This window comes from Synchiropus splendidus, chromosome 3 (assembly GCF_027744825.2).
Source record: "Synchiropus splendidus isolate RoL2022-P1 chromosome 3, RoL_Sspl_1.0, whole genome shotgun sequence".
Classification (NCBI taxonomy): Eukaryota; Metazoa; Chordata; class Actinopteri; order Syngnathiformes; family Callionymidae; genus Synchiropus; species Synchiropus splendidus.
The window spans coordinates 15,199,577-15,219,230 of record NC_071336.1 but is presented as its reverse complement, the minus strand read 5'-3'; the positions used below and the strand labels follow the sequence as shown (position 1 = coordinate 15,219,230).

The window sequence follows — 19,654 nt, the reverse complement described above, 5'->3', positions numbered from 1 at the left end:
GATATGGTTCCCAACAAATAAAAAAGTGAATTCATCAGGGATTGTGCCTCACCATCCAGACAAAAGGCCAATATCACCCCAAAATGGTTTAAGTGAACTGCGCTCTCAATGCAATGTGCAACTGTCCCAACTTCACAGTTCCAGCAAAAAATATTGTTAAATTCCATTCATTTTAATTTTTTTATGGAGAATGTTAGGACCTCAGTAAGTGTTGTGCCACACTTTCTTAAAAACGTCCTAATAAAGCCAGAAAGATAAATAAAGCCATCAACACCAGCGGATTTTAACCTTTTTTTATTTCTATTTTCACCCTAGGGAGTTACGTTTTGACATGGTCATTTGGGGGAAAAAAAAATGATTGCTGCTCCTGCATGTCATTGACGTGTGAAGTATCTAATAATGTTTCTGTTTTCAGCACTGTTGCAAAACCTTGACGCAATCCAATGTTTTAATGATGATGTTGTGAGTAAGAAGAACGCATGAAGACCCAAAATGATTTTTATTTACAGTATATATTGACACCTGTCACCTAGTTTGAAAAGTACGATTGCCAGCAATGATCAACCAACACCGGAATATTTTAACACAGGCAGGGCAAATGCTACTTTCCCAGAATAAAAACAAAACTGAATTAAAGCCAGATGAGGGGTTTTTGTGTGGGTCTATATTTTCTTTGGCTCCTGACCATCATACTAATGGCAGCTGTCAGAAATTGTTTATGAAAGTGTTTAAATGTCAGAAAAAAAAGTGTTTTTCGCATGAAATTCCTTGATCAAAAATGAAAAAAGAACAAGAGGCGCAGTAATCTTCTATTTCCGCTAGATGTCACTAAATGACAGCTTCATATTGGGGATGGCGGTTCGTGAAACAGTCGAAGACAGTCGTTTTCAGAGCTTCAGTCATCGCAATAAAAATGTAACTGTGCTGTTTCACGTGGCATTATTTTATCCATTGATGTAGAGATTCACATGGTGTGCTTATGATGGAAAACGCGATGGCCAAGTGCCGTAAGGCGGAGCTTAGGTCAGGACGGAGCAGAGGGTCGCTGTTCGTGCTCTTCCTCGCTGCTCTTCAACAGACAGACAGACAACTGCAAGCTCACTGGTGTGCACTTACACAGGTAAGCATTCTAAACTCATATGATGATTTGGCGACATGTTTGAAAGGAAGTCAAAGTTCAGTCCAAGCAGTTTTGGCAAAGTGAACTGATATGTTTGTCTCCGTGTGTCGTTACTAGTGGTGGTTTGTTTGGCTTGGAATGTTAACAATGTAATAAATAACATTTAAATGCATGCTGGGATTCAAAACAAAACAAAACAAAAGAAAACAAAAGAAAGCAAAAGAAAACAAAACAAAAACAGTTGCGTCCATGAAGAAGAAGCCAATGTCACACTAGACATTTTTGATATCAGATTAAAGTCGGGGTGCTCCTTAAATGCCGTGAAATACAATATTCAATGTATTGGTAATCGTGTATTGAAATGCATTCCGTTTGTGGAGAAGGGTTTTGCTTTGATATGACAGTCATAAAGTTATAAACAAATAAATTACCTGTAGAAAAACCTACACGTGGATGATTCATGCTAAAAAGCTTTAGGCTCAATCTGAACTAAATCATGTTGCTTCATGAAACTGGATCATTACCCAGCTATGCGAAAGATGGGGGCGGGGTCCAGAGATGTAAAGGCTAAATCATTTTTAATGTATAAAATTTCATATGGTTAATTTGGAAGACAGCCATTGGCTTATAAATGGATGTATAAATTAACTGCTGTGGATTGTAATCATCTGTTGAAATTATATTTGAAGCCTGAGTCGAGTTTGACAAAAGTGACTTCATCGGTCCTTTGGACATCAAAAGGACCACGGTGAAGTGAACAAAGCTGAACACGTAACTGGTACAGAAATTGTGTTAAATGAAGTGTAAGGAATTACACAGAGGCAGCGTCACTGTCTGCTGTCACTATTCCCATTCTCAAATGGGAAATTGTAAATTGGGAAAATGTATCCTAGGCAGTATGTCCAAAGTGGCTTGTTTTCCCGATTTTGATCTTTTTCTATTTTTTCATCACAGCAGCTTAATATATGTTAAACACTGAACACTAGGGGAGCTGTCCTGCATTTTCACCTTTACTGACTTGGCATATCAGTCAATTGTTCAACATTCTTGTTGTCTTACCTCTCCGTCACCGAATCTAAAAGAGTTTTCATATTCATCGAGGGCCCCGTCTGCGATATTTAGTACATTTTCTCCATCTGTGCAGATTGCAAACTACATTTTAAAGCTAATCCTCTTAGATCGTTTTGTTGTTTTACTTTTATGAGAGTCCCTGTCGGGAGTCTTGACTCGCAGCACCAGTGTAGCCCAAGCATAGAGTTTTAACATTTAAGCAGTAAAGTCAAAATCACCCTAGCAACACACACTCTCCAGTTTTGTCCTGATCTGATTTCCAGGGTGGATTTGAGTGCACCGTGTGGGAAGAACAGGCTGTGACTTTGTCATACAACATCCTGTGACCATGGCCGCAGCAAAGAAAAGTAAGAGTTTCTTTATTATTTAAATCAGTATTTGTGACCATTTGTAAACTGACTCTCAGCCTGATACTGTAGGTCTTTGCTGCAAAGATTTGACCATCTTCAATTTTTACAACCGATAAAAGAATCTTGGTATCTGTGGTATACAATCATTTTATCTATTTCCATTTAGAGGTTTGTTGAGTTCTGTCCACCACTTGGGTGCACTTTTGCATGACGGATGTGGAGAGACGTTTTCATAATCTAGCCACTTTTTCCCCAAACTGCCTTACTTCCGTCTGCACTAGTGTTGATAGTGAGTTGACTTGTTCTGCTTGTCTAGAGATTTGACGGATGAAAGAAGGAGCCGCCTGTCAGATAACATGACAGAGAACATGTCTGTGAAAATGGAAACATCAACATTTGACAATGCCCCAGTGTCCCCATTTACATCTCCGCATGTAGACGGGTGCTTGATAGTTACTCACTTACTTACTTAGTTATAAAATGCTCTGTACAAGGAGATAGTCATAAAGATGAGGCATGTTGGCTTAGTCTTGTGATGTTGTGTAATTGACACCTTCCGTTATGTCGGCCTTACTGACAAAACGCACGTGACCCATAATATATCTGAGAAGAGGAAATAAGAAGGTGAACGAAATTCAATGATGGAGCGATGGGAGCAGAGGGTAATCTGAAACAAGCCAGTTCAGTAAGGCGTGCTGGTGTGGTGTTGGCTCAGTTACTATACTTAGGGTCATGGAGTGTATCAGTGATTGTCTGGGATTATGTATCTCCGTATCAAATAGCCCAGTATTTGGTAGTGATCCAAACACTGAAACCCTCAAACGTCACATGTGAAATGGAACACCATCCGTAGTATTCTTAAAATAGGCCTTGCATCTGCAAAATCATGTATTTCATTAACACATTCATGTCCTTTGTGCACACAGTGTAACACAGTCACACAATTGACTAACTTATACTTCAAATTCTGGCAGGTGCCTTTTCGTTTGTCTTTTTACCTCACTATGTTTCATGTTGGCCTTTTCACACAAATTTAGTTTGAATGCTGTTCTCTTCAGTGAATGCTGTATATTTATTTACTGTAATGGATGAAGACGTTACATTCTGAACACCTGAATGCTGGGATTGTCTTGAAGCCTGGTGGGGATCACTGCTCTTTTGGCTGCAGGTCTGGTGGATGGAAGGATATATTTTCAAGAACAGGACAGTTCACTACTGACCTTGATGAAAACACTTGGATACAGTGTTTTTATTCTTTTCAGCCCTTCATGCCCACTGTTGAAAAAGAAGGCTGGATTTTCTGTGGCTTTTTCCTACTCCACATTTTATTGATAATTTACGTCTATTCATTTAGTAAAATTGGATATCGGGCATGTCAGGTCCTGGTTCTTGAAGAGACAAATGTGCCATCACATCTTTTTGGTACATTTGACTGGCCTGTTTAATAAGATTGAAGCAGTTTGGGGTTAGCAGGAGATTTGATCCTTGCAAGGCCCTGGATTCTCTGGGCAATTCTCTGACTGAGTGGGCTTGTTGCTGAATGCCACTATTTAGTCCTGCTATAAAAACTCTTCTGAATATGCAATCCAGCAAGAAAAGTTTAATCTCTTTTGAAAAATGTTCTCTGAAATCTGACGTATGGTGCTGGGTGTAGTTATTAGTGTACTCAAGCAGAGCACATTCTGACCAAGGGCGTTTCTATTGCAGTTTTGACCTTAGTGCTTCGAGGTGCTTTTCTGTGGGAAACTCATTCGGTGCAGGGTTTATTTCAGGTTTTAGTTGAAAGTAGAGTGGGCCAACCTGCCAGCTGACACTCCACACCCACGGCTGGATTTCTGTGCCCTTTCCGTCAGAGTCCGACTCCAATCTTAGGTTTCCTCCTGCATGTCCAGGAAGTTCCAGGAAGATCCTCTATATTCCTGCCTGTGTGGGTCTATTTCTTATCTTCCTCAACATCTTAGTCCATGCTATTACACTGTTTATTTGTGAGTATACAAATTAGTGGTGGACAGCAAGTTTTTTTTTAAATAAACTGGGACATTTTAAATTGAATTTAATTCTGAATCGCAGCAAATGAGAATCGCGACTCTAATGTGACTGAATTGTTTGGCACACCCATACCCCCACTTCCTCATTATTAATAGTAAACAGGTTCGTAATTAGATTATAATTGGTTAACATGTGTACAACATAATTCTAACCATAGGTTTTTATTAGTTAAATGTTTATCTTTTTGTTTTTAATGTCAAAGAAAGTGAAACTTCAAAATGTGTAAACAATTTATCAATAATTTGTCATGAGCTGAAACTTGCTTTTTGTGTGTGTAATCTTTCCAATATTCAAACATCCTGTACTGTGTCTTCGTTTCTGTACTTTGGGAATGTGCCTTGTATGAAGTGAGCGACTGTGGTGGTATGGTTCTGCTCATGCCTCAAAGAGTGTTCATAATATTTCATTGACCTTCTGATTTGTATTTTTCATGGTGCTTTCTAAACCTGGTGGGTTTTGTGCTCCTCTTTGCTCAGTGGTCAGTGTATTGCACGTTGTAGTTAAACAGTAACATGAGCGTTAGCTACTGGATGAGATCTCCATAGTTCTGCTGTGCATGCAAACATGCTGCTTTGGAAAGACATCATTGTTGACCTTTGACCTTCAGATGGAGTGAATGTGGGGGAAAAGCCATCCGACGGCACATCTCAAGCATCCTTTGACGGGAGACGGCGTGACTCTGTTGTCATGGTGATCCCAGAGAATGATGGCAACTTCAAAGTCAAGGTTTGTTATGTTCATCTGTATAACTGTATAATAAATACTACCGTTGCACTGCTACTTGTCTACTGACCTAACATTTGCAGGGCTGCAAACTCTCACAACATTACAAAGAAATAACCTCAAAACAAAGCATCATCAGGATGGTGGACTTACTGCATGATAGAGACTTGCAACATAACTAAAACAAAAGCATGAGTAAGTAAAGTTGGATGTGGACATTAGTTGCTTTCTTCATATTCAGAGTAAATCAGATTAAAATCTGAGGTCCGTATATATTGTAATTAGGGGTGCAACGGTTAAAAAAAAACAAGGGTTTGGATGGTATCATGGTTACGACTGAAACCCATGGTTATGATGGTTATGACTGCTATGTAGCTAAAACTGCAGAAACAGATGTTCACGCTGAAGAAAAGCCAATATTTGGCCTCACTGCTCTTTGATGTCGCAACAGAGGATACCTCATGAGAGTAGATAGATGGTTGTAGCCAATGTTTTTTTTTTCCTGTCTATAGATGCCTTTTTGAGGAGTGTAATTAAATATGACAATAGTTTTCACAACACCATTTTAATCGTGCTCTCAACAGTTGCCTGGCCCAACATGTGTCCTTTCATGTATATTCACCATTCACTAGCGAGAGGGGTCACTGACCTTTCCCTCATCAGGTTTTGGTGTTTATGTTTCTACGAGGCCACTGATTTATTAATTGATGTGCTCTGACTAACACCTCTTGTATTTCCTGTCGCTTTGGCATGAAAACAGGTGGAACACTGGTAGTTCTCTAACCTCTGTTTTAAATGACCCTCTTGAAGCTACAGTCCCAGCTGGACAGGCATTAACCACCTCTTCCTTTTACTCAGGTGGGTTTCCTGAAGACCCACCACTGCTATGAAATTACCTTCACTCTGCCAGAGGTCCCAGGTCTGGGGAAGGACGTGTGTCCGGCTCCAATGCCAAGTTCACACCTGTGCATAACCGACATTACACCTGCACCTGAAGGTAACATCCACTTCCTGATGTATCAAGTACCAAGCAGCATTTTACTATGTTTCATATCATTTATGTGTGTGAGTTACAATGAGGTAGATGAGATCAAGTGAACTAGAGAGCCATAATCTTTCTCGTGAAGGTTTAATTTGCATTGACTCTAACTTTGATCTCGGACCAGGTTCAACCTGTAGCGCTTGGATTGAGTGTAAAATATCTCTCAGCACTTGAACTGGTGCAGATGATATCCAAACTCCTGCTACTTGAGTCAGAGTGAACATTTGCTTCTAGTTATGCTTGTGGAGCTCATTTTCTCGAGGCATCCAAAGAACTTGGAAAGTTGCACAGACCTCTGCGTGGTGTGTTGTAAATCTAACATGTAATCCAAGAACCAAGTGTGTTTGAGGCTATTTTTAAAACAGGCTCGAAATAATCTAAACAGGCTTTCGTCTTTGTCCCTCAGAGAGTGAAGTTTAAGCCTCTTTGCCTTTTGTGTAAACTGCGAACAACATTCCTGCGACATACACTTGAAATTCTGTCTTTTTTTTGTGTCCAATGCATCAGGAGCAGAATCACAAGCTGAACCCGGTGGACTTCTGCATAGGTTTATTTTCTTTCAAGACTGCCAGCCAATATGTCCAAAAGGATGGAACTTGATTTGATCAAGATTTTTATAAGCAGCATAACAACTTTTTTCCAAATTTGTTTGTTTTTATTTAGGACTGTGTGTTGTTTAGAACCTCATGATTCGATTTGATTTCGCTTCTTTATGTTATGATTCTGTGATTCAGTATCGATCAACTTGACTCAAATTCATAGGCCATGATGTCAATCCAAGTAGAAAAGCATAAATAATGATTATGCCTTGTGCATGTCTATGCCCATGTGGACCTGTCATATTGAGCAATAACACATCTGTAAACCAATTTTTCTCAATAACTTTTAACACATTTGGAGGGTAGAAGTGTGAAATGTGTTAAGTATAAAAAGACAGAGAAAGTGAAACACCTCTGTCTTCTTGGAAATTTGGATGAACCTCACCTAACATTTTTTGAACAATACAACATCTGAACCATACCCCTTCATTTCTGGCTGGATAGTAAGCACATGAAACTTTTTGATTCTATATGTTCAGCGTTACCAGCTGTGGAGCACATGGGTGTTCCCAGTTCCAGCCCACTAAGCCCATGTGTATTCCACGTGGGCGTTCCCACATAGCTAGCCAATGTGTATCTCATCTTGGGTCTCTGTATGCACCCATTAAACATGTTGTAATAAAATTCTGGAGGAATGGTGAATTTTACATTCTTTTCACCTATGAAAATGAGCTGGCTAGTTCTTGATGCTTTCCCCATTTCTTCATTCTTGTGAAAAAATGTTACTTTTATCATTTTCACCGTGCAGTGAAAAGAGGCGTTGGAGCGACAAAAGAGCTCCTTTATAGCTGAAGGACTGAGATCCAACAGTAACTGTAAAAATGAGATGGATGGATGGCAGTTTTACAGGGGAGGGCGTTTTTTTGTGTCCAGAGGAGATGCCATTCCCCTCATCCCCCTTCAACTCCAGTACTGGGCGTACCCAGTTCCAGCTTAGCCCATATGTCACTAATTTAATTCCAATAAATCATATTCATATCATAGGTTTCAACTCCATTTACCATGCTTTGTAAAATATCTTGCCATCTGTTTCTGGACGTATCATTTAATACTTGAGTAAAACTTTTCTTCTACTACTACTACTATACTTGAAAAAAATACTATACATTTAATAATAAGTATTTAATTTTTTTTGTCAATGCCAGGAAAGAGTTTTTGGACACAAACATGAATGACTTTAAGCCTTTTAATAATTGTCATCCATTTGATGTCTCTGTTCTCTAGGAGGCCTCAAGGTAACATGCCAGTACATGACCCAGGAGGAGGGGGTGCTGTGTGAAGAGGTGCAACTGGTCAGCAAGACCAAAAGTGATGTGTGTGTCAGAGTCAAAATTCATGCCAGAGTTATAGGTGAGGACAAATTACTTTTGTTCTGATTTTTTTTTCATCATCGAAGCAGCACAATGCAGTAGATCGCATGGCAGCAACACAGCAAGATGGTGCAGGGTTCTCCTGCTGGTTTGGTTGTAATGTATAATTGTAATGCTGCCCAAATGAACTGAGCAGTGCCGTTACTGATGGACATCCTAATGTGGGTCCAGTAAAGTCTAACTATCTAGTATAATTTAATGGTGAACTGTGAAACACTTTGCTTTATGTGTTGCTGCCACCTGCTGGTAGTTAAAGAGAGTGCAGCGTTGTCATTGAACATCAGTTTTCATGCAAACCTTTTGTGAAATGTTTGTGCAGACCGTCACTATGGCACGGCCACGCTGCTGGAGGGAGTCCGCTGCCTCGCGGTGGCGTTGGAGTACGTCTGCCAGGAGCCGACATATGAGATAGTCTACCAAAAACTCTAGACCACACACTTTCCAACATGTTTTTAGTCCTCCCTGCTTCAATTTGTTGTCACGGCGACTATAGCATCCTGTGAGCCAAAGCAAAGCTTCCTTTGGCTGAATGTTATGACAACTGCACTTTAGGAACTGTTCCAAAGTTGCAAACCATCATGTGTTTTGTCCTCTTCCTAAACTGTTTCGTCATTTTTCCGAATCACATTTCTAATGTGTTCTAGCATATCACAAAATTAAAAAAAAAATAATGATGCTCCAGTCAATAAAGTGCCAAATGATGAACCCACAGTAATTAATTGTTTAGTCTCCCTTTCTATTGCGACATGACTTTTTTGGTTTTGATTTTAATGATTTTATATATATATATACACAAAACTGCCTCTAGTCCTCCTGCAGTCATCCTGTGTGTCAATGTTCCTGCCAAACAAACTCTGCATCTTCTTTTTCCATTTCTTTTTTTTTGAGGTGGGTGGGGATTATTCTAAAAGTCAAATTTTCCCTCTCTTTATTCCACAAGCAACTCCTGTTGTCTCCCCGGTAGTCTTCAGGATCTGTGATCTGAAAGAAATCTCTGTGTGCACAAGTGATAGAGTTCTTATTTTCCCCCTGGTCAGTCAAATTCAGCCCCCTGAGCTTTAGGTGCTGCATCAAGGGGCTCAGCCAAAGATGCATTCGATTGGATTTGGTAAGGTCTGAAACCAAAGCTGAGAGCAAAGGTGAACATATTATCAGCAAAGAGAGAAAGAGAGACTGTCACTAGTGAAGGGTCCACTAAATGCACAGTCTAGATCATGTGCCCTCAAAGTCACAGAAAGATCCCTGTTTCCTCTACATTATCCTTAGTGGAATAAGCAAAAAAACACTTGCGACACACCAGGAAACTGTGAGATACAATTTCTTTAAATAATTCTCCCTATACTGTCACTTTCTCACCATAGTTTTAATGGCACAAGTTAGAAAAGTGACAGCTTGTTGTGTCTGCCTTGTGTTGATCCTCTTCTTCATTTACTGCTCTCAATTTTGAGGGCCACAATGTACAGATATGAAAATGGTGTTATACCTTGGTCGTTTCATGAGGTCACCACTGAGGAGCCACAGTTGAAAGACTTATTTTGGGTGTCTCATCTCTCTCAGCACAGGAGCTTTCTGCACTCCTAGCATGGATTCTTCAGGTCTTGTGAACAACATAGATACTCACCTTATCAATTCTGGTTCCCTTTTAAAGGTGTAACAACTTTACACAAAGTAAGACACAAACCATACAGTACACAGTTATATTTCTTGGCTGCTACGGCACGACCAGACTCACTTGGTAATCTGAAACCTATCCCATAGCATGTGAACTGGTGAGAGGAATGGAAAGTGAAAGTATAATGAGACAGGAAGTGCTGTTGGTGAACACTTCATCTGTGTCACACGTCACTAATCTCTCAATAATGGAGGAGTACCAGCATTCACTGTTCTTTGAAGCCAAAGATCTGACTGACAGAGAGAAAGATAAGATCAGGAGACACTTTCAGAGAAGACGGGACTCTGGTGGAGGTGAATGTGGAGCCGTTGAAAGAGTTGGAAGGAGCAGTTATAGGATCGACTTTCAAGACAAAGAAGGTAGGAAGACTTTCAGTGACCTCTTTGGCGTAGCTCATGTGGGATCTAGGCTTTTCAGTACCATATGTTACAGATCAAGAGAGGGTCTTACAGAGAAAACTGCACAGGATATTACTTCCTGGTGGTGAGATACAGCTGACTGTGAGACGGACCCAAAGTTCCATTCAGCCCTCTGACTCATTCAGCCCTCAGGTGAGACGCTCTGACCTGTTTGAGAAAATATTTGATTTGCATGCACATTATATACCGCTGAACTCAATTGTGAGCGTAGGAAGTAGGATAAGGGGTTGACGTGTCACAAATATTTAGTTTTTATTTAAAGTAAAGTTAATAGAATCTAGATTTCAAAGCCTCTTATCTCCCTTTAACAAACAAGTCTAAACAGTGGCTGGCTAAAAGTAAAGCAATGATTGTATGATTCACAGCCTTGTGTCCAGTGTTAGAAGAGGAAAAAATGTCAGTATTTTTCATCTGAAATCTCCATGCAGGAGACCATGACACAGGCCATCTCTGATGTAAACACACTTTGCAAACGTAAATCATCAGCCATCCATGTAAAATAAATCAATTTTGTGTGTGCACGAGTGCCTGTGCACTGTGACCTGTGTGGAAAGATCCAATGAAAACAAAGAGAATGAAAATGTGGCACAAATACCACAATCATAAAAAATGAAAATATGTAGAATGTTATAAAATCTGATTTCCATTGTGCAGTACACATGTCATTTTGTAGTTTGTTCATGAGTGATAACAACACATCACTGTGTGATGCTGGTTCCCCTCACAGACGTCCACAGTCTCCACCAACAGAGACGTCCTTGAAAGAAGAATTCAAGTTGCTCCTTTTCTCCTGAAATATCTCCTGGACAGCCAGAAGGCTTTCAGAATCCTGCAGAAGAAATTGTCAGCAGTGGACTGCACAGTTTTGCTCAATTTCATAGAAAAGACAGCCGTGATCAGAAAGAATATCCAGAGCAGAACAGCTGGAGCAGCGTTTGTGGCTGATGCAGCAACATGGAGTGGACAGGTGGACAAAGTGTTCCACGGGCTGATCGAGAGCTATGTTTGCCATCCTGTCGTGGAGCCCAGAATGATTCAGCTCCTCTCTCAGGACACTTCTATTGTGAGGGATGATGTGAGAGTGTATTTTGAGGCGAGTGATGTTGTGCTAGTGGGAGAGACTGATGCTGTGAAAGAGAAAGTGGCTCATCTCATGAAGAGTTTGCCGGCTCAAAAGAAAGTTCATATCCTGGAGCACCAATTCAAAGTGGTTGAAGAGCAATTTAACAGAGAAATTAAAGTGCAGTGTCCGGGAGTTGAAATAGTCAGGTGCACTGAATCCAATTCAGTTGTGCTTGAAGGCAATGACGAAGACGTGGAGTCAGGAGCTGAGCTCCTGCAGGAGATGATTCAGAGGATCAAAGCAAGACGTCTCAAGCTGTCTGAATTTTTATGGGACTTCTTAGTCTTCAGTGGGGCCGTCCTCAAGTACCAAGCAGTCTTTCTGTCCAAGTTAAGCAGTCCTGTTTTCATTGAGGCTGGGAGCAGCATTGTCTTATCAAGCTTGTCTCCTGCTGCCATGGATGAGGCTGAAGCTGTTCTCAAGAGGGAGGTGAGTGAAGCCACCTTCACCGTCCAAGGAGCCGCGGCTGAACCAGCAAATGTGGAGAGGTTGAGGGGCATCTTGGAGAAGGCGGAGGACGCTGCAAACAGCAAAGACATTAGAGTCATGGTCAACTTCGGTCCTGCGTTTGGACCTCTGTCTGAAGTACGGCTGGTGGGCTACAGTACGAATGTGAAGAACCTCCAAGAGGTTTTACAAGATTTCCAAAGAACCAAAGTTCACACACAAGAAGAGGTGAAGCTGTCACACCCTGAGATGGTTCACTGTTTCTCTGACATCTTCGACATGACCGGTTTGGACAAGACCAACCTGACACTGCAAGCCTCAAGCTACCCCTCCCCACGAGCTCTTCTGTCTGGACCATATCATCTGGTGAAGGATACCAAGGAGGCTTTGACCTTATCTTTAGCTAATATCACCTTTGACGCATTGGTCTTCGACAGTCCCGGAGCTCAACAGTACTTCAGTGGTGCTGGGAAAGACAGCAAAACACTAGTGGAGACCTCTTGTCAGGTTGTAATCCGAGCTCAAGAAACTGCAGGCCCTAAACCGAGGCCACGCCAAACCAGAAGCCAAAACCTGAGCAGTGTTGGTGCCAGTGTCTTCTCCTTTGGATCACTCTCTTCTCACACACACACTGTTGAGAGCTCGAACAGGACCAAACCAAGTCTTGAGATCAAGTTGGGCAGTATAGTGGACGAAGAGGTTTGACTTTCATTATACTTTATTGCATAGCCTTCTTAGTTTGAATGAAGAAAACGTTTGTTTTTCAGGTGAACGTGATGGTTGTCCCTATGAACAACAGGACACTCACTTCAACTAAAATTGGCCAATGTCTGCTGACAAAAGCCGGTCAGATGATCAAGTCACAATTTGACTTGACGGCAGCTGGTTGTGGATCTGCTGCTGGTTCTGTTATGCAGATTAATGCCCCAGCTTTGCTGCGGTGCACGAAGATCTTCTTCATCGAATGCGTCCGCTGGGATGGGGCCAGTGGGCACAGCGTGAAGGTAACATCAAACCCGGCACTTGCACAGTGGAGACGTTTAACATTCAAATATTGCAGATGCATTCTTTTCTTATTCAGCTAATGAGGAAATTAAGGCTCAATGAACATGGATTATGTGAAAGTGAATGTACAGCAATATAATGAAGGTTTTTAAATGTACCGACGGATTAGTTTTATTGCTAAATCAGAATCAGCGAGGTCCAGTAAACAGATCTGGACACTCTGGAAAAACGTTCAAAAGGCGCAAAAGCAGAAAGGTTAAAGAACTGGTGAATAACTTCTGTCCAATTTAAGGAAACCAAGAAAGTCCAAACAGACACTGGGAAAACAAAGGAAACAGGACACTCTGGTGAAAGCACATGCATAAAACCAAAAAAGTATTTGCTGTGTGCTGTCAACAGGTGAATGGCAACACCCGTGGGCTGTGACAATGCGTGCTGTGTAAAGACAGCACAGAGGAGTGAGAACAGGAAACGGATCAAAAAAATTAAAGAAGATTATAGCACAGGATGAAAATTAGGTTCCACTTTAGAAAGGCATAACGTTAACAGCTTTGTTGCACGGCATAAATATTTTTTTTTTATTTCTTGAACAGTCTTTAACTGTTGTCCATTTCATTTTTTGGTGCTGCACGTCCATGCTAGTTTGTTCTCTGGTGCCTACCACTTCAAAGGAAGATACATTTACTTTCCCTGCATACCTTGAGTTACCTTTCTTCAGCATATTTTTTGGCATTCATTTTAGCTTTGAATTTGTTGGAGAACAGCTGATCGCATGCCAATCAGCATGATCTACTTGTAAACACCAATACCTTTCACTTTATTATTCAATCTCTTCAAGGTAACACTGAAGGAAGGTGATTTGTATTCCATGTCTTTTAAAGGGCCTTGCTCAGGGGCTGAGGAACTGCCTGGATCTTTGTGCACAACAGGGCTTCTCATCAGTGTCTTTCCCACTGATTGGACCTGGTATCTTACTGCAGTACCCAGTGAAAGAGGCGGTAAAAGTTCTGGCTCAGACCATTAGGCGCTTTGATTCACAGAGCACCTCCAAGTGTCTTTCAACTGTTCGAATAGTCCTGGCTGCTGACTACCCAGACTCTGTAGAGGTGAGCGTGTACACTGGTTCAGCTGCTAACTCTGGTGGAAACCAGAAGGTCCGCAGTGAATTGTGTCTCTTTGCAGCGCTATCAGAACGTCTACAAACACTTCAGTGAAAAGACGGGTCGCGGTGCAGGTACAGCACCCTTTTTAAACAAAAGTTGGATTGATATTTAAAGTATCCATTCAATTAAAACTGTTCTAAACTCAAATAAAATCTCTCATGCCAGGCATCAGATCCGTCTCTGGTGACCTTGATGACGTCACCTTTGCCGTAGGGGGCGGGCCAAAACTCCAGCTGATTTTCGGCGACATAACAAATGAAACTACTGATGCTGTTGTTCAATTAAACCACAACGTGGCAGGTAGGTCTGTGATGTGCCGGGCATGTTGGCAATGAGAAATGAATACAGCCTTACTGTGCCAAGGTCTCACTATGGCACGGTTTGCTCCTTCTTCTTCTGACATTTGGTGTCAGGTTTTGCTACAGAAAGTCAGCCTCCTCCACCTTCACCTGTCTGGATCATCCTCCCTAGTCAAACCTGTCTTCTTCATGCTGTCATCCCCCTCATCCATGAACCTCAATGGTTGTCTTCCTCTTCTCCCTTCACCTGGTTCCTCCATTTATAACGGTGCGGCACATCCTCTGGCTGAGCCTGACCCTTAAGATAATGGGTTCACGCACAACTGTGATAACACTGTATTTAAAGCAATGACCTTGGCTTGACCATATTTCTTCTATTTGATGTAGACTGGTTGCTCAGAGGAGACATTTGCGAAACCTGGTCCACGTCAATTCTGGGTAAACCTGTTCTACGTGTGCATGAGGAACATGACGCAAGAGGGATTGAGGATCTGATGAAGAAGATCATCCATCGCTGTGAGGCACATGGATATAGATCTGTGGCTATTCCTTGCATTTGCTCAGGTAAAACACTTTAGAGAATTGCTGTTGTCGTTTTTAGGCTTGCGGTCACTACACGTTCACATCCTCTTACAGATGAGAGATGGCTGGATTCTGCCACGTCAGCTCGTGCAATGCTACAAGGAGTCCAGATCGCCACATCAGCAACTCCTCTCACCTGTCTCACCAACATCCGCATCATTCTTGTCAAGATCAATGTCTTCCAAGTGTTTAAGAAGGAAGCTACGCAGATGTTCTCCAGTGGTATAATAAACCAGGGTGAGCCCATTTCGATCACCGATTGATTGAGAGCGATTGGCTCTAACTGTGAATGATTTCTCTTAAACACAGGAGCACAATCCCAAAAGCATCCTGTTCACATGCCACAGTCTGGTCTCTCCACGCCCAGCGACCTGAGCATCCTCTGGTCTGGTTCCCAAACTCCAAGGTCGACCTTCTTCTTCTTTGGTCTTTCCAGAGACAGTGTTGCCAGCGCCAAGTTGAAGCTGAAGAGCCTGCACGACACGCAGTTCTCCAGACAAGCATTTAAAAAATCAGAGTTTGAATTCCTCACCATGGAGGAGGCAGAGGAGCTAAAGGAGATCGCGAAGAGCAGCGGCCTTCATTTTGAGCTGGGCTCAACCGGCCATGATGTTGTGGTCAGTGGACTGAAGGATTCTGTGGGCAAAGTAATGCAGCTGCTCAATGTGTCGCTCAGGAGGAAGGTGACGGTCAAGGAGGAGGCTGATTTGTTCAACACGGTGGCCTGGTGCATCCAGGGAAATGACGGGAACTGGCAGAGACTGCCCAAAACGGCCAACCACAAACTGGAAAACAAGGACATCCAGGACCTGATGGAGGACGCACAAGGCAACAAGTGGATGATGGATTTGAGTAAAATGGAGGCTCGAGGTCAATTCCTCACTGCAAAGCTGAAACGACTGGAGAACCTACCAGGTTTGATAATTACTTTACATGTTACAGATCATATTTGATAGAATTTATTATTCCAACAATGAGGAAATTCCACTGAGTGCAACTGTCAATGAATGTTTTTTTGTAACTACGATCTTTTTGCGGCATAATCCAAACTGCTTCATAGTGTTGACGTGTGTTCTAGACTTCACTCTCCCTCTGTACTGGGATGACATGGAGGCTGAAAAAGATCTGGCAATGGTACTTTTGGATCCGGCATCGGCTGAGTACAGGGGAGTGGAAAATGGATTCAAACAAACATGCAGGGAAAGTATAATAAAGGTAGAATCTTTTCTTGATTTCTTTATATACTTTATTCCCTATGACTGCTATGTTTTCATTGCGGCTCAAAAAGTGATGCTAAAGACCTGTGCAACTTGAGTTAAGCATACAGATTTATTTTGTAGTTTTTTTCCCCCCCAATATTGTTTTATGAGTATACCATCATTTCTTAATTTTTTTTTTACATATTGGTCAGTGCACTCAGAAGCAATTTTGATGGTTCTTTAATAATCTTTGGTGAATGCATCTTAATGTCATTCAGTATCAGAAATTTCTCTTTTCTTTTACTTTTCAGGTGTTGTTTTGATGCCACAATGAATATGATATTGCACGTTCATTGAAATCTATTTATTAGTTCATAATTATTTGTTGTAATTCATAATTACGTTTTTTTCCACATATACTTTTCATACCATTGTGCAGTTTAATCATTTGACTGAGGACATGTACTAGATCTTTGTGTGTTGGTTTGTTTGTTTGTTTGGATTTCCAACTCTACTGAAGATTCCTCATATCATTTTCAATGGGAGGAAAGACAGACTCACTCAATGAAAACACAATACAGTTCAAATCACTGTTGCATCTGTCATGTGCTTATGGAGGCAAAACAGGGTTTTACTTACCTTCTTCTTCGAGTATGCAATGCGTGCTTTATAGGATGTATAGTATGTAGCGCTACTACCACCTGCTGTCTGTGTGAGCTTACTACAGCCAGAATACTTCGAATGCGTATAAGAAATGAAAAATCCCACCATGGATGCAAATGAGAGACTTGGCAGTAGTATGTGTCTTTCTAATTATGTGATGCTACATGTATTACATGTATTATTTTTTATGGACCATCTATTTTTTTTCCTGTCTGATCTTTAAACTACCGTGATAGTCCTGCCTCAGACTATAATCTTCATCGGTGCTATGCCCTGGTAATGAAGTCATGTTTTTGTTTCTGCCCTTCATTGACATTTTTCTTGTCATTTCATGTAATCGTACCACACAATAGGCGTATTCACATCCACTTTTTCATTTGATTTGGATTGTTCAACTTTGTGTATCCAAAGGAACCACAATACTTTGACTGCTGACTTCTGTCTTTTCAGATAACACGAGTGCAGAATGTTCATTTGCGACGAGCTTACGAGGTGCAAAAGAGACGAATAGCCGAGAAGAATGGAGACGCGGGAGAAAAACTTCTGTATCATGGTACGACCCAAGACAGCTGTCACTCCATTATGAAGAACGGCTTTGACAGAGGCTACGCAGGGCAAAATGGTAATGATTCACAATGTGAGCACAATGTGTGTCCTTTGTGTCCTGTTTAAAATGAAAGACAAGTCCTCACCTCGTTTGATAATGGATCACAATTGAGTTTCACTGCCTCTTTCATGAATAATCAACAGAGCAATTGACAGAACAGAGCCATCTTTATTGCACTCATTTATTTTATGATTGGATCGATATCCAACAGATTTTAAGTAAGTTAGAAATTAATCTAGTTTGTGGAACTCCAATGTGCCTAGTCCTTGTGTGTGTCATACTCCCTCCCACTGTGTTTCAAACATGGAATGTTGCATAGCTTTCAGCTCAACAAATGCATCAACGGCAACATGAATCGAGGGTGCTGCCCTTATAAGGGCACTTCTGTCAGGGAGTCTGACCCAAGTGCAGAGAGTCAAAATAAAGAAAAATCGAATGACGGGGTTAAGAGTTTAATACAATGAACACAAATAATACATGGACAAGGGTAGACTGAGGACGTCGATACCAGAAGCAGAGCGAGAAGGACAAACACGAAGGGAAGAGGTGAAAACCTGAAACAGAAAAGCAGGTGAACTAAGTTCAAACCTGAAAAATGGGACAACAGAAACACACTCGGAAAACAAAACTCACAAGGCTAAACTAACACAAAGCGCTCGGCAGGCACACACACACACACGCACACACACGCACGCACACACACAGGATAAAATACTACACAGTAAAACAGAAAAAGCGAGTCTAAACAACTACTCACACGCGATCAAGGAAGCTAAAAGAAAACAGGTGAGGAGATAAACTAAACAGGCGATAAAAGGAATCAAACGCCCATGCGGAGAACAGAGATATAAATAGAAACTACAAGAGATCGGAGGGTCGAGAGAGTGAACGTTACCATTGGAACACAAAGTGACCATCTGGCAACGCAGACTGGAACCCCGGTGTAGAAATACATGTGGACTGATCAGCGGAATGAGATCCAGCTGCGCTGCCATTAAGCTAGAAGCATGGGGATGAGAAAAGGAAACAACAAACCGTAACAGAGGAAATAAAAGCATGCGACAAACCAAAACATGACAACTTCTACGTTGGAACTATGTGATCAATTAGGTTGCGCATTGGAAAAACCTCTCCATCAAAAAAGATGGGATTCTTGTGGCATTCTTGAGAGCATACGGCACTGGGCATTTTTGTAGTCCCTGTTGCTCTTACCACTTTGACAGGGCTTTTTACTGTATTAACTTCAATGCTGGGAGACAAAGCGGGATAGAAGATGTTTGTTTGTAAATATGGTGTGATAAATAATCAGTAAGTAATAAGGATTCACAGCATTTAAAGCGCTGTAGTAATGTGAAGAAATGTGTGCGCTGAAAAAAAACCAATATGGCGCAGTAAAAATAGCCCTTCCTTCTTGCCTCCTCTTATTGCCTGCCCTCCACACTTCTGATGTTATGCTGAACAGTTGAAAAACACGTGGTATGTGGAATCAGGATGTACATTCAACAGTCATCTGTCTCATTATCCTGCTGTCATTCCATCTTTCTTAGGCACTTCTTATGGTCACGGATGCTACTTTGCCGTCAAAGCCAACTACAGTTCGTCCTACGCCAAGTCAAAAACTAATGGGTCCAAATTAATGCTTGTGGCCCGAGTCTTGACTGGCATCTACACAGTTGGCCACAGCACCATGAAGGTTCCTCCACCTCGCAACCCCCTGCAGCCGAACGAGCTGTATGACAGTTTGGTGGACAATCAACACCAACCTGCTCTGTTTGTGGTTTTTCACGACAACCAAGCTTATCCGGAATACCTCATTCATTTCCGATGAACGGCGATGCAGATCATGTGAGGGTTTTTGTCTGCACTGTTTAGTCACTTCAGTTCCTTTGGGAGTCGAAAAAGAGATCTACAAGTTTATGGAGGAAACTCACGAGCCTGAAGACATCGAGTTTGAAGCAGTGCAAAAATGTTTTTAATCTCCTGGTGATAAAACTTAATGTCAGCCATTGTCTCTTTGTATTTATTTCCTTTTCACTTATTTTGTCATATGGAACTTTAAAAACTTGAAAAATGATCAGTTGAAATTTTAAAGACAACAATATAAAAAAGAATATTCATCATCTACAATCATTTTAGAGATTATTCTTCTGC

General features: G+C 41.4%; 2 protein-coding genes across 3 annotated transcripts; both read left to right on the top strand.

Moving 5' to 3' along the window:
* Positions 1 to 995: 995 nt before the first annotated feature.
* On the top strand, positions 996 to 9,535 carry LOC128756238 (UPF0687 protein C20orf27 homolog). Its single transcript, XM_053860586.1, has 6 exons — positions 996 to 1,120; positions 2,455 to 2,538; positions 5,198 to 5,316; positions 6,172 to 6,310; positions 8,179 to 8,304; positions 8,644 to 9,535. Exons 2-6 carry the CDS (start codon positions 2,520 to 2,522, stop codon positions 8,751 to 8,753), a joined length of 513 nt encoding a protein of 170 aa, XP_053716561.1. The 5' UTR covers positions 996 to 1,120; positions 2,455 to 2,519; the 3' UTR covers positions 8,754 to 9,535.
* A 453-nt stretch (positions 9,536 to 9,988) lies between these two features.
* Positions 9,989 to 19,653, top strand: LOC128756572 (protein mono-ADP-ribosyltransferase PARP14-like). Of its 2 annotated transcripts, none has more exons than XM_053861213.1 (13): positions 9,989 to 10,355; positions 10,429 to 10,547; positions 11,143 to 12,684; positions 12,753 to 12,989; positions 13,872 to 14,096; positions 14,173 to 14,224; positions 14,319 to 14,453; positions 14,840 to 15,016; positions 15,089 to 15,271; positions 15,344 to 15,949; positions 16,113 to 16,249; positions 17,347 to 17,449; positions 19,051 to 19,653. In XM_053861213.1, exons 1-13 carry the CDS (start codon positions 10,103 to 10,105, stop codon positions 19,329 to 19,331), a joined length of 4,050 nt encoding a protein of 1,349 aa, XP_053717188.1. In that variant the 5' UTR covers positions 9,989 to 10,102; the 3' UTR covers positions 19,332 to 19,653. The 2 variants fall into 2 exon arrangements, with proteins under 2 accessions (XP_053717188.1, XP_053717187.1); XM_053861212.1 differs by having other exon boundaries at positions 9,990 to 10,355; positions 17,347 to 17,518.
* Position 19,654: the final 1 nt, after the last annotated feature.

Coding starts and splice junctions, on each gene's coding strand:
- LOC128756238 (XM_053860586.1), top strand. Junction 5,317..6,171: donor ATGGCAACTTCAAAGTCAAG/GTTTGTTATGTT, acceptor CCTTTTACTCAG/GTGGGTTTCCTGAAGACCCA. Junction 8,305..8,643: donor AATTCATGCCAGAGTTATAG/GTGAGGACAAAT, acceptor ATGTTTGTGCAG/ACCGTCACTATGGCACGGCC.
- LOC128756572 (XM_053861212.1), top strand. CDS start 10,103: ATGGAAAGTGAAAGTATAATGAGACAGGAAGTGCTGTTGGTGAACACT. Junction 14,454..14,839: donor ATTAAACCACAACGTGGCAG/GTAGGTCTGTGA, acceptor TATTTGATGTAG/ACTGGTTGCTCAGAGGAGAC. Junction 15,950..16,112: donor ACGACTGGAGAACCTACCAG/GTTTGATAATTA, acceptor CGTGTGTTCTAG/ACTTCACTCTCCCTCTGTAC.